At 44.8% G+C, this 13,910-nt stretch overlaps 1 protein-coding gene across 1 annotated transcript; it reads right to left on the bottom strand.

Annotated features, from left to right (window-relative positions):
- Window positions 1-7,687: 7,687 nt before the first annotated feature.
- LOC126703164 (uncharacterized) lies at window positions 7,688-9,161 on the bottom strand. The gene is made up of 2 exons (XM_050402096.1): window positions 8,381-9,161; window positions 7,688-8,300 (listed from the first exon to the last, which is right to left on the bottom strand). Exons 1-2 carry the CDS (start codon window positions 8,780-8,782, stop codon window positions 7,755-7,757), a joined length of 948 nt encoding a protein of 315 aa, XP_050258053.1. The 5' UTR covers window positions 8,783-9,161; the 3' UTR covers window positions 7,688-7,754.
- Window positions 9,162-13,910: the final 4,749 nt, after the last annotated feature.

Here is a 13,910-nt window from a genome sequence, read left to right as displayed (position 1 = left end):
AAAATGTTTCCATAAGAGATGTGTGTGGGCACTTGGCTAAGTCTGTAAGGCCATTCATTTCATACACTTTGCTACACCTTAAACGCCAATAATATATTTCATAGGAAATTTGTTTTATAAAACTCATACATACATGAACACTTGGTCTCTTCATAAGGCCATGCATTTCATAAAATGTTTTCATAAGATATGTGCTATATAGACTCTTGGCTATATATGAAGCATTTCATAGGAAATGTTTCTATAAAACATGTATATATATATATATATATATATGAACACTTTTTCGTGTAGACCCACTTGTTTTGGAGGATGCCCCCACCTCTGGCTTTTCCTTGGTTTCCTATAACACTAACTACCATATTGATTGTAATAAGGTTAAACATGATATCTATATTAAATTGTGTCTATTTCAGAGCTGTCAAAGGTGAGCCAGGTGATACCTATATTAATGTATACTTGAGTTATTATGGCTTATTGTTTCATGGAATTTTCTTTAAATAGGAGAGATGATGCTTGGTTTGCAGCTCTTGGAAGATCTTGCATCCATATGACATGGAGTGACCGGGGTGCTATATCTCTTGAGGTATGCTCTATGTGTTTAACACCTAAGCAGTGAAAGACTTCTTGATAGGGTAGTTTAACACCTTTATTTACTATAACATTGTTAATGAGGATAAAAACACTGGCAAGGGTGACGGCACGTGCCTGACAAGGGTGACGGCACGTACCTTACAAAGGCGACGGTGCAGACCTGGTAAGGGTGAAGATGTAGACTTAACAAGGATGACGAGATGGTCTTGCCGTCAGCATACCTTCTATGCTGACGGTGATGTAAGGCAAAAGAACTCCACATAGGGCCGAACTTCCTGAAGCTTACGGAGTAAGCATAGATTGACGGGATAACATAAACTGACGGCGTCAGTCTATGAAGTTTCCATTTTGCACGTATAAGTAAATAACTTGCTCCCCACGTTTCATGGAACCTAAAGACTCCTATATGGAAAGAATCCCGTAAAATACGCCCAAGGAGACTTCTACAAGGAAAAGACTTCTACTCCAAGGAAAAGAGGGTCAGTCCTCTCTACTATAAAAACCCAAGCACCCTCACAAACCAAGGTACGCGTAATTTACCCTCTCTAGCACTCTAGAGCAGTGAGAATAATTCTAATTTGACCTTCGGAGGGTACTTGGCCGGTACCACACCGGTACTCCCCGCTAGGTTATTCTTTTTCGTTGTGCAGGTGCCATTAGTGATCGTACGAGGAACGTGTGACTCATTGGTGGTATTGTTTTCGGTATCATCAGTTGGCGCCGTCTGTGGGAATACCGCTTTAGCACGTTCTCGCTTTCAAGACAAGAGAGTTACATGGTACTCACTCGCTCAATGGCGACCAACAACGACATTCAGGAAGAAGAAACTCCTACAACCGCGCTTGAAAGACAAGTGAGAACGCTCGCCGCCGCCGTGGAGTGCCTCACAAAGCAAAATCACGACCTAGAAGAGCAACTGAGACAGAAGAATGCAGCTCCCAATAACCAAGGAGCAGAGCAGGAAGGAACCAGCGCTGATAGGAGAAACCAGGAAGGACCCCAGGCCAGCAACGCCCCGAGCAAACCTGAACGACAGAACACGAGCATCCCCTCCCTCGCGGAAACCACTCCGCCCCTCGTTCTCGCGGAGATGCAAGCCATGAAGGAACAAATGGAGGTTATGATGAATGCTCTCAAGGGACGAGTATCGAGCGACCTTGACGACCTTGTCAACCGAACGGACTCACCGTTCACCACTACCGTCAACTCCTACCCGTTGCCGAGCAAGTTCCGCATGCCGCAGATAGACAGTTATGACGGGATCAAGGACCCACTGGACCACCTGGAGACCTTCAAAACCCTAATGCACCTTCAAGGAGTAGCGGACGCCATCATGTGTAGGGCCTTCCCTACAACGCTAAAGGGCGCGGCAAGAATTTGGTTCAGTCAACTGACCCCAAACTCCATCAGCACCTTCAAGGAACTCAGCGCTCAGTTTACCGCACACTTTATTGGAGGCCATCGGTACAAGAAGTCTACGGCTTGCTTGATGAGTATGAAGCAGCGAGAAGACGAAACTCTAAGAGCCTACATCTCCCGTTTCAATAAAGAGGCGCTCTCAATCGACGAAGCGGACGACAAGATACTTGTCGCGGCATTTACAAATGGTTTGAAGAAGGGCAAGTTTTTGTTTTCCATATACAAAAACGACCCAAAAACCATGTCAGAAGTACTTTATCGTGCCACAAAGTATATGAACGCTGAAGATGCACTCTTAGCTCGGGAAGAGAGGCCTAGAAAAAGAGAACGGCAGGAAGACGGTCGGCAGGACCAAAGCCGAAAGAAGGCAAGAACCGCGGACCGAAGGGACGAAAGACGCCCTAAGCCCCTGGGGGGAAGGTTCACAAGCTTCACTCCGCTAACAGCCCCGATAGATCAAGTCCTTATGCAGATCAAGGACGAGGAATCGCTGACGTTCCCAGGGAAGCTGAAGAGTGACCCCAACAAACGTTCACGAGATAAGTACTGCCGATTCCACCGCGACCACGGCCACGACACAGCAGATTGCTATGACCTCAAGCAGCAGATTGAAGCCCTTATTAGACAAGGAAAGCTGCAGAGATTCGTTAGCAAGGAGAGGGCGGATCCCCCCGCACAAGACCAGTACCCCCGACGGGACAATGAGCGACCAAGACCCCCAATTGGGGATATAAGGATGATCGTAGGAGGGATAACCGCTGCCGGGTCATCCAAGAAGGCCCGTAAGACCTATCTCCGGCTGATACAGAATGTTCAACTGACGGGAGCCGTGCCGAAGATAGCAAGAAGAGAAGGTCCCGTGATCGGATTCTCAGAAGAAGACGCACGACGCCTTCACCATCCACATGACGACGCACTCGTCGTCAGCTTGCGTGTAGGAGATTACAATATGCACCGGGTGCTCGTTGACAACGGCAGTTCAGCAGATATCTTATACTACACCGCGTTCCAGCAGATGAGGATCGATAGGGGGTGACTGATCCCAACAAATGCCTCGCTTGTCGGCTTCGGCGGGAGCCGAGTATTCCCACTGGGCGCAGTCACCTTATCCGTAGTTGTGGGTGATTACCCCCAACAGATAGCCAGGGACGTGACATTCTTGGTTGTTGATTGCTCATCAGCCTACAACGCTATCCTCGGGCGACCCACGCTCAACTCATGGAAGGCAGTAACCTCCACCTACCACCTGATGATTAAGTTCCCAACTGACTACGGAGTAGGGGAGTTGCGCGGGAATCAGATGGCCGCGCGCGAATGTTACATAGCCATGGTGGAAATGGAGGATCAGGTTCAGACTTTAAGTATAGAAGAGCACCGGACGGTAACGGAGCCGGTTGAGAAGCTAGAAGAAATACCCCTTGACAGTTCCGATCCTGGCCGAACGACCAGAATTGGAACACTCGCTAACACCACGACCCGTCAAGAGCTCATAACATTTCTTAGGCAAAATCAAGACGTATTCGCATGGGGTCATGAAGATATGCCAGGAATAGATCCTTCAATCATGGTGCATAAGCTGAATGTGTCGCCCGCCTTTTCACCCATCAGACAAAAGAAGAGGGTGTTTGCCCCGGAGCGGGACCGAGCCATAGCAGAGGAAGTCAGAAAGCTACGGGATGCAAACTTCATCAGGGAAGTGTACTATCCCGACTGGTTAGCAAATGTAGTGATGGTGAAGAAAGCGAGCGGAAAATGGCGAATGTGTGTGGACTTCACCGACCTTAACAAGGCCTGCCCCAAGGACAGCTACCCCCTTCCCAGGGTCGATGTCCTAGTAGACTCTACGGCCCGACATCAGTTGCTGAGCTTCATGGACGCTTTCTCAGGATACAACCAAATCCGGATGCACGAAGCCGACCAGGAGAAAACGTCGTTCGTGACCAGCCAAGGCCTATTCTGCTACAAGGTCATGCCCTTCGGCCTGAAGAACGCGGGCGCAACATACCAAAGGCTCATGAACAAAATGTTCGCGCAACAAATTGGGAGGAATGTCCAGGTCTACGTAGACGACATGCTAGTCAAAAGCCGAAGGGAGGAAGATCATCTAGGAGATCTCAAAGAAACATTCGACACCCTTCGCTCTTACAACATGAAACTCAATCCGGGGAAATGTGCCTTTGGAGTGACGGCAGGAAAATTCTTGGGATTCATGGTGTCTCAAAGAGGGATCGAGGCAAACCCGGACAAGATCCGGGCCATTATGGATATGGCACCACCAAGAAATGTGAAGGAGGTGCAAAGCCTCAATGGAAAGATAGTGGCACTGAATAGGTTCGTGTCAAGGGCGACGGACAAGTGCTTGCCCTTCTTCCGAACATTGAAGAAATCCTTCGAGTGGACTGACGAGTGCCAACAAGCGTTCGAAAGATTGAAGGCTTACCTCTCCTCCCCACCACTGTTAAGCCCGTCGCAGCCAGGAGAGGAACTTTTCCTCTATCTAGCCGTCTCCCCCGCAGCCGTTAGCGCGGCCTTGATCAGAGAGGAAGAGAAGGTGCAGAAACCCGTGTACTACGCAAGCCGAGCGCTTCACGGTGCCGAAGAGAGATACCCGCCCATGGAGAAACTTGCCTTCACATTGATTACGGCAGCCCGTAAGCTCAAGCCATACTTCCAAGCTCATACTATAAACGTCCTAACGGACAAGCCCTTACGACGGGCGATGAGCAGCCCTGAGACGGCGGGACGATTAGCACTCTGGGCCATAGAACTAAGCGAATTTGACATTCAATATCGCCCGCGGACCGCCATCAAGGGACAGATCGTCGCCGACTTTATAGCTGAGTTCACCTATAGGGAAGATGAGGGGGCAGCAGAGTCCCCTCAATGGAGCATATATACGGACGGATCGTCCAACAGACAAGCCGCAGGGGCCGGCATCGTGCTGCTATCGCCCGAGGGAGACATCATCGAATGTATGGTCCGTTTCGACTTCCCTGCCACCAACAATGAATCAGAGTATGAGGCTCTGATAGCAGGACTTGACCTTGCCAAAGCAGCAGGAGCCGCCAGGGTAGTCATCTACTGCGACTCACAGGTCATCACTAACCAAATAAACGGAGACTACGGTTGCAAGGGCGAAAAGATGAAAAGGTACCTTGGCGAAGTAAAGACAAGGGTGGGAGACCTAGAAGCCAAAGTCGTCCAGATTCCCAGAGAAGAAAACCAGAGAGCCGACCGTCTCGCGAAGGCCGCTTCAGCTGAACAAATGGTCATCCCTGGTAATGTACTCTCTTTTGTACAGCTTTCCCCGCTAATAGATCTCAGCAACATGCAGGAAATATGTTCCGACAACAGCTGGGCAGCACCGTTAGTTTCGTACTTAAAAGACGGGGTCTTACCAGACGAGAAGGACGCCGCAAGGAAACTTAAAGTCCAGGCGGCAAGGTTCGTCCTGATAAAAGACGTCCTATACAAGAGAGGTTTCTCCCGACCGTATCTGAGGTGCTTGGGTGCGGAAGAAACAGACTACATCATGAGAGAAGTACATGAAGGAATCTGCGGAAACCACTCAGGGTCCAGATCATTGGTACACAAGCTTGTACGAGCAGGGTATTATTGGCCCACCATGCAGAAGGACGCCGAAGCCTACGTCAGGACCTGCGACAAATGCCAACGGTTCAGCAATATCATCAGACAACCGACCGAAGAGCTGACCCCAATGACAGCCCCATGGCCGTTCGCACAATGGGGATTAGACATTATGGGACCATTCCCTACAGCTATACGGCAGCTGAAATTCCTGGTAGTAGGCATCGACTATTTCACGAAATGGGTGGAAGCTGAAGCTTTAGCCACGATTACGGAGAAAAACGTTCGGAGCTTCGTCTGGAGATGCATCGTATGCAGGTTTGGCATTCCTAGAGTCTTTGTCTCGGATAACGGGAGACAGTTCGACAACGATCACTTCCGGGACTTTTGCTCACAGTTGGGAATAAAGAACCACTACTCCTCCCCCGCCCACCCTCAAGCTAATGGATAGGTCGAAGTCACGAACCGATCCTTGCTAAAGATCATCAAGACTCGGCTCGAGGGGGCAAAAGGTATATGGCCCGAAGAATTGCCAAGTGTACTATGGGCATACAGGACGACGGCAAGAACACCCACAGGAGAGACTCCGTTCCGCCTGACGTACGGAAGCGAAGCAGTCATCCCGGCCGAAGTTGGACTCGCAAGCTACAGGGTACACAACCACGATGAGAGCAGAAACGACGAGGCTATGCGACTACAGCTCGACCTAGTGGACGAGATCAGGGCAACAGCAGAACAAAGGCTCGCTAGGTACCAGGATCGCATGGCCAAATGCTACAACTCTCGGGTCCGACACAGAGACTTCCAAGTCGGAGACCTTGTTCTTAGAAAAGTCATGGGCGCCGCTAGGGACCCTACCCAAGGGAAACTCGGCCCCAATTGGGAAGGTCCTTACCGAGTTTCGTCGTGGCAGAGAAAAGGTACTTACCACCTTGAAACATTGGAGGGACAGAAACTACCACATCCATGGAACACCGAGCACCTACGGAAGTACTACCAATAGGAGCAGCAGCATGAAGACCAACTCCTTTTATATTTTTTCAGCAAATTATAGTTTAACTCCTCAGATTTATCGTTTATTTTAGTTTTTTCGCAACAACTTTTTTAGCCCAAGGGGCAGGATTTGGTTTTAATTACTTTTATTTAAATGCATGGCAATAAGAGGAGTTTTATTCAGAAATTGTTGAAGTGTATTTTCCTTCCGACGGTCCACTAAGTTTGCAGCCCAAAAAAAACGACTAAGTCCATAACACACGAACTAAAGAAAAAGCCGACGGTCCAATAAGATGGAGTAACCATCACAGGGCCCAAGCCTTAATAGTTGACGGACTAATGAAAGATGTCAAGGCATCAAGGCTAAAAAAGCCAAGAAAACAGTGGTCCGAAAAGGCTAAAAAGCCGACGGATCGACAAAGATGTCAAGACATCAACACCTAAAAAGCTGACGGGCTAAAACGATGTCAAATGACATCAAGGCCAAGGCCAAGAAGGTGACGGCCCAAAAAGGCTAAAAGCCAAAAGACTGACGGTCTAACCATCGTAGGGACAAAGTCCTCAAAGCTGACAGGCTAAAACGATGTCAAATGACATCAAGGCCAAAGCCAAGAAGGTGACGGCCCAAAAAGGCTAAAAGCCAAAAGACTGACGGTCCAACAAGATGGAGTAACAATCGTAGGGACAAAGTCCTCAAAACTGACGGCCCAAAAGGATGTCAAATGACATCAGGGCCAAGGCCAAGAAGGTGACGGCCCAAAAAGACTAACAGCCTAAGGGCTGACGGTCCGATAAGGTGGAATAACCATCTTAGAGGCAAGGTCCTCAAAACTGACGGACCAACAAAGATGCCAAAAGACAACACTTGTAAACCGACGGTCGTAAAGCTGACGGGATATTCAAACAGTTTAAAAAGCCGATGTATTAAAAGCAGACGGGAATTTCCAACATTTGTCTGAGACAGAGATAAAAGCGACGGAAATGAAATACGTGCAACTATGCATAAACGTCAAGGGCACTTAAACATTACAATTGTTTAAAACTACAATTGTTTAAAATTACAACTGTTTAAAACTACAACTGTTTAAAAAATTACAACTGTTCTCCAAAAAACCGTCTAAAGATTACAACTATTTTCAAAAAATTTTACATAGCCATGGTTAAGCAGGAGGAGCGTCAGCAGGATTTCCGTCAGCCTGATGATCTTCAACATCCACGATAACGGTTGGAGAATCTGAAGCTGTAGGATTAGCAGCAGGCTGAGCCAGGACTACCGAGCCGTCACGCTCCGGAGTGGGTTCTGGCTGAAGAGAGACGTCGTCTCCATCATCCATTGAAATCCCAGATAAGTCCAGCTTCGGGAAGGCCGACGCGACCTGTCGAAGGCAGTCATCGAACCCAGTGCCGTAATATTGACCACATGAGTCGATAAATGACTGCGACGTTTTGAAGTGTCCAATCGCGTCAGCCCCCGCCGTCTGTAACTTCTCCTCCAGAGCCGTCACCTCTCCTTGGAGCTTGACGTTCTCGCCACTGACCGTCGTCAGTTTCTCCTTGACTTCCTGCAGCTCCTGGTTAAGAAGACGGACGGCTTCCTTATACTGAGCCTGCTGATTCAGCAAGTTCTTGTTATGGCTGCGAACTCGACTGACGACCCCCTCCTTCGCCACGCAACGGTCACGGAGGGCTTTGACACGAACCAAGGCCTGAAAGAGCATATCCGTCAGATAAAAAGTACGCCAAAACAAGATACGGCATGTTCAACCCAAAAATGTGAGAAACTTACCCTGGAGAGATCAAAGAGGGCCGACGCCCCTAAATCCTCCGTCCCTACTTGATCACAGGGCTCCATGTCCGTTGGTTTTATCAGGGACTCAACCTCCCCGACGGCATATTCTTTGTGGGTTAGGAGACGGCACGGACCCTCAGTGACGGGACCAGCAGAAGTCATCACCCCCTTTCCCGCACCATGGCCAGACGTCGGAGGGGACTTTTCCTTCAATGGTTCGACTGACGGAGTGACGGCAGGCTTTTTTGAGGGACGGCCGTCACTCCCGTCAGGTTTCCTCTTCGCCACTTTGGCGACGGCCGTGGGGGTTGACGAGGCTTCCCCCCCTGCTTCCTTGGCCTTCCTCTCCTCCTTCTGACGAGCTGCAGCTGCCCGTATCCTTTGCTTCGCGGATTCCATCTCTACAACACAAACAAAGACTGATTAGAAAAAGTGACGGAAATAATTAAACTAACGGGAACTAACTCTACTCACGTCGGTGCGCAAACCCTTCCAACCTACGAGCTTCCTCTGACGGATCTGGGCCCCCCACAATACAAATGGAGGGTGTCAAGGGTGATCAAGTTCCTGCACTTGCGGTCTTCCAAGGGGACTTCTAGAATCCGTTGGATGAACTCCTCCTGCTCGTCAGTTATATGCGGGCGGGTATAAGCTGAAAAGAAAAGAATAACAAGTGTTAGTACCGTCACTTCAAAAAACATACGAGCCTCATGGGTGACGGGATTGACCTGAATCCTTGACAAAGGCCCAGGTATTGTCAAAGTAACCACTGGGCATCGTCGCCCACTCCTCCTGACGGCATACCTAGTCCGTCCCCTCAACAAAGAAATACCTACTCTTCCAGTTCCTATTTGAGTCAGGCATATCTGACACTAACCGTAGCCCTTTCTCTCGGGCATTAAAGTGATACGTCCCCTTAGACGAGGCAATATGGTGAGGCCTGTAGCAATAAAAGAACTCTCCCAGTGTAAGCTGACGGTGTCCTCTGCTAAGACTGCCCCATAGGATTTCAGCTCCTATAAAGGTCCTCCAGGCGTTTGGGGCAATCTGGGTGACGGATATTCCTAGGAAATCAGCTAGCTGACGGTGCAGAGCCGTCAACGGTAACCTCAGGCCCGCAGCAAACATGGCGTCATACATACCGACGTCAGCTGTCCGCCCGGAGTAACACCTCTCACCCTCTCTAGGGAGACGGATGGGAATGTGGTCTGGGATCTGATAGCGAACCCGTAACTCCCTAAAGACCTTACCACTCATCCCGGGCAAAAATTTGTTGACGGCCCAATCCTCAGGAAGAATGAAGGGACGGTTATCTCCGGAACCCTCCGAGGTCCCTTCACTGGATCTCTCAGCCCCGTCACTATCATCCCCGTCAACATTTATGCCATCCCCGTCAACATCCATTCCAACCCCATCATTTTCATCCCCTCTTCCCTCATCCCCATCTCCCTCAGCAAAACTCTCTTCACTGTCAGGAGATTGGGCTGACGACTCTCTCTCTGACGGGAGGGAGAACTCTGACTCATTTCCAGAACCAAAGGCCTCGTCGTAGCCCGCTCCCTCGCGGACTGACGACTCGTCACAAGACGCGTCACTCGACATCTGACTACCTACAAGTGACGGGTTCAAACTAAGTACCTAGGCTGACGGCCTCACTTATGAGCCAAAAAAAAAAAAAACAAAAAGAAAAAGAAGTAAGGAGAGAGGATGAAAACTCACCGGTATGGAAGCCTTCTGGACGGCTCTAGAGACAGCAACGGTAAAGTGACGGTGGTGAAGCTGACGAAAGGTGAGCGACGGTCTGTCTCTCCACAAATTCAGCAGGGTTGAAATAGTGAAAAATGACCGAAAACGCTGTTTATATATATGGAAAAAATGGCGCGAAAGACGAAGCGACATCTCGTCAGGAGTGAGGCCAATGGGAACGAGCCACCTGTCCAGGGCATTAAATGCTCAGATCTACGCGATGTTTCTGCCTCTTTTGAAAACAAACTCCATAACCCGTCAATTCAGAGGGTGACGGAGGTATGGAGTAGGGGGCAAATGATGAGGATAAAAACACTGGCAAGGGTGACAGCACGTGCCTGACAAGGGTGACGGCACGTACCTTACAAAGGCGACGGTGCAGACCTGGTAAGGGTGAAGATGCAGACTTAACAAGGATGACGAGATGGTCTTGCCGTCAGCATACCTTCTAGGCTGACGGTGATGTAAGGCAAAAGAACTCCACATAGGGCCGAACTTCCTGAAGCTTACGGAGTAAGCATAGACTGACGGGATAACATAAACTGACGGCGTCAGTCTATGAAGTTTCCATTTTGCACGTATAAGTAAATAACTTGCTCCCCACGTTTCATGGAACCTAAAGACTCCTATATGGAAAGAATCCCGTAAAATACGCCCAAGGAGACTTCTACAAGGAAAAGACTTCTACTCCAAGGAAAAGAGGGTCAGCCCTCTCTACTATAAAAACCCAAGCACCCTCACAAACCAAGGTACGCGTAATTTACCCTCTCTAGCACTCTAGAGCAGTGAGAATAATTCTAATTTGACCTTCGGAGGGTACTTGGCCGGTACCACACCGGTACTCCCCGCTAGGTTATTCTTTTTCGTTGTGCAGGTGCCATTAGTGATCGTACGAGGAACGTGTGACTCATTGGTGGTATTGTTTTCGGTATCATCAATTGTGTTTCCTTCTTTTTCTCAATGCTGGTTGTGATTTACCTAATTCTAATGACTTTATGTCAATTATCTACTTATTATTTATTATGTAAATCTATGGTATTCTAGATTGAGAGTCATCTTTTTATTGAAATTCTTGCATTGTCTCCATTAAGAGGTAAAGCTTCATTGTTCTATGTGTTGCATGCAGGTGAAATCCTATTGATACATAGAAACTTTACAGTGTAGTAAAAAATAAAATAGAGATTACTGTATGGAAAACATTAAAAACTTTACAGTGTAGTAACATAAACCTTAAAATTCACTTAAAAAATTAAATCAACAATCAACAATTAAATACAATCATAGTATGAAATTTAAATTTAAAACTATGGAAACCATATTAATCATAACTAAAAAAGAGATGTTCTCTGATAGTAGTAGAAATTATATAAGAAATAAAGTTAGAAAATTTAAAAATCCATTTTTTGACATTTCATTTAACCTTATTTATTATATATATATATATATATATATATATAATTTTCATACACTATTACTTTCGAAAATCTAATGAACAATGCTACCTCTTATTTATTGTCTTTGTTATGCAAATCATCAGTTAGTAAATATATGATAATGGTAAAAAGCGCTACAAATGAGATCACTAAAAAAAAATATAAAATTAATTAGTTACTATCATTATGGAGTAATAGTCTATAATTTTACGTACTCAAAAAAATGAAATATATAAAGTCTTTTTTAAAAAATATGTGTAAAGATTCACTATATATATGTGTGTATAAAGGTAAAAAAAATGTATATTTAAGGTTTTTATTAACTTAAAAACTAATGGTTAATAACTAAAATTATAGTATTAATAAAATATTTAATGAGACTATCCTAAAAAAATTATTATGCGCAACGCACAAGTATGCGACTAGTTTTAATAATCATTGAGACCAAACACTTCTTTATTATTTTATTTATAAATACGATAGAATTTGAATCTATGACATTCATTATATGAAGATTAATATTTATCATTAGGTCAAGATATTGATTGATTTCTTTTATGTGTATGCAGAAACAAGTAATTTTACTTTGAGCAAGTTCAAGAACATCAGTTTCTTGTAATTGTCTTTTTGACTAAAAGTTTTTCACTTTACCGCAGCAAAGCCAGCAAATGGTACAAACTTTCACCAATTTGACTATTGCATTCATTTTTGACAAATTTTTTAAATAAAAATAGGTGCATTGATATAATTTTATCTACTTGCATGTTTACATCACAAATCAACCTTTCTTTCTCATTTTCTTGGGTCATATAATTCTAGAAGCCCCCTTGCACGGTTGCACACACCGTACTCGTGGACCAAACAGCAAATTAGCCATCCACAAATGAGCATCTTTAAATGATATTCTTTGTGCGGCCCTTGATGCTTATTAAGCCAAAGTTCGTGAGCACTCATATATCAAAATATTTTCTAATGTATATTGTTTAATCCCCTAGATGTAACATGACAATGTTATGTCTGTATAGCAATTATTATGATTATTATATTTTATGTAAGTAATATTTTTGAGTGGAACCTAACCTCGAATCTTGGTTTTGAACCTTTCTAAATGTAAGGAGTTACTTTCTATTTGAGTAGAAATCTAACCTCAAAAGTAAAATCTATAAAAAGGTCTTCCTTTTTTTTTCTTTTTTTTTTCTTTTTTTTTTTTTTTTTTTTTTTAAACAAAAATAGGAGTTAGCTAGATTACGCTAGCTTCTAGGCGGGGTGCTCGGGTTAAAGCCCATCCTTTTTGGATGCAGCCAATCCTTATGGATGCCTACCAACCAACTCCTGTTGGAAGCAGGACTTGAACCTAGGTAGGTTAGACGAAGTGTTCGAGCCTTACCAACTGAGCTAAGTCCCCATTGGCCAATAAAAAAGTCTTTAAGATGGTATAGTACAACAAATCAAAGATAGTAAGATTTTACAAAATATTAAAATAACTATGGTAAAATAGTAATATGATATTAGATGATTGTCTTCTTCTAAATTTAAGGTTAAATATTTTTAAAATTCTTAAAATATTTGAACATTAGACGTCTTTAGTATGAAACACCAAAAGGTGTTAGTAAAAGCTACAAACCTCTTGACAAGTGATAGATGTCTACTATTCAAATACTCTATCTTGAAAGAAGAAAAAACAATAACATAAGGGGTTTTTAGCAAAATAGATGAAATATTACCTTAGTTAATTATTAGCTTTGCTTAAAAAGTTTGAACTTTTGGGTAATTGTAGCAAAATCAAATACCTTAACTAATTTGGAGTTTGTATCATAGACATAGATATTTCAAGTGCTTTTTATTTTATTTTTTTATGCTTATAACAATTTTAGATTTTTTTAATAGTATTTTCTCCTTTATGCGAGATGTGAACTTAAATAAAACAATTAAAAATCCAATAATTTTATAAATTAATAAAATTGTAAAAAGGATCAGGATCTTAAAGGATCAGGATCTTATAAGATCCCACATTCTATTATTTAAGATTTGAATTGCATTGAGGTTTTTAGATCATAAAATCTTAAAATTTAAATACCCTATGCCACTTGTGCATTAATGCCTAGGACTAGGACCTCAAATCAGTCATGTTTTGCTTACATAGTCCCAACCTAGCCACCAAAGAGAACTTCCCGTAGCCTTGGAAGCAATATTTCATGTTTTTGCTATATGCAGTGGAAATAAGAGATCGTTTTTTGTCGCCTTGGAACCATGAAAATGCAACTACAAGCCCATGAAATAGATGCATTTGTATTAGGTCGCAAATGAAGTTTGGACTTGAATCACTTTGTTAGGGGCCATTTTATCAA

Source organism: Quercus robur, chromosome 10 (assembly GCF_932294415.1).
Source record: "Quercus robur chromosome 10, dhQueRobu3.1, whole genome shotgun sequence".
In the NCBI taxonomy this organism is placed as follows: domain Eukaryota; kingdom Viridiplantae; phylum Streptophyta; class Magnoliopsida; order Fagales; family Fagaceae; genus Quercus; species Quercus robur.
The sequence above is the reverse complement of the archived record's forward strand: the minus strand, read 5'-3'. Positions and strand labels throughout refer to the sequence as shown.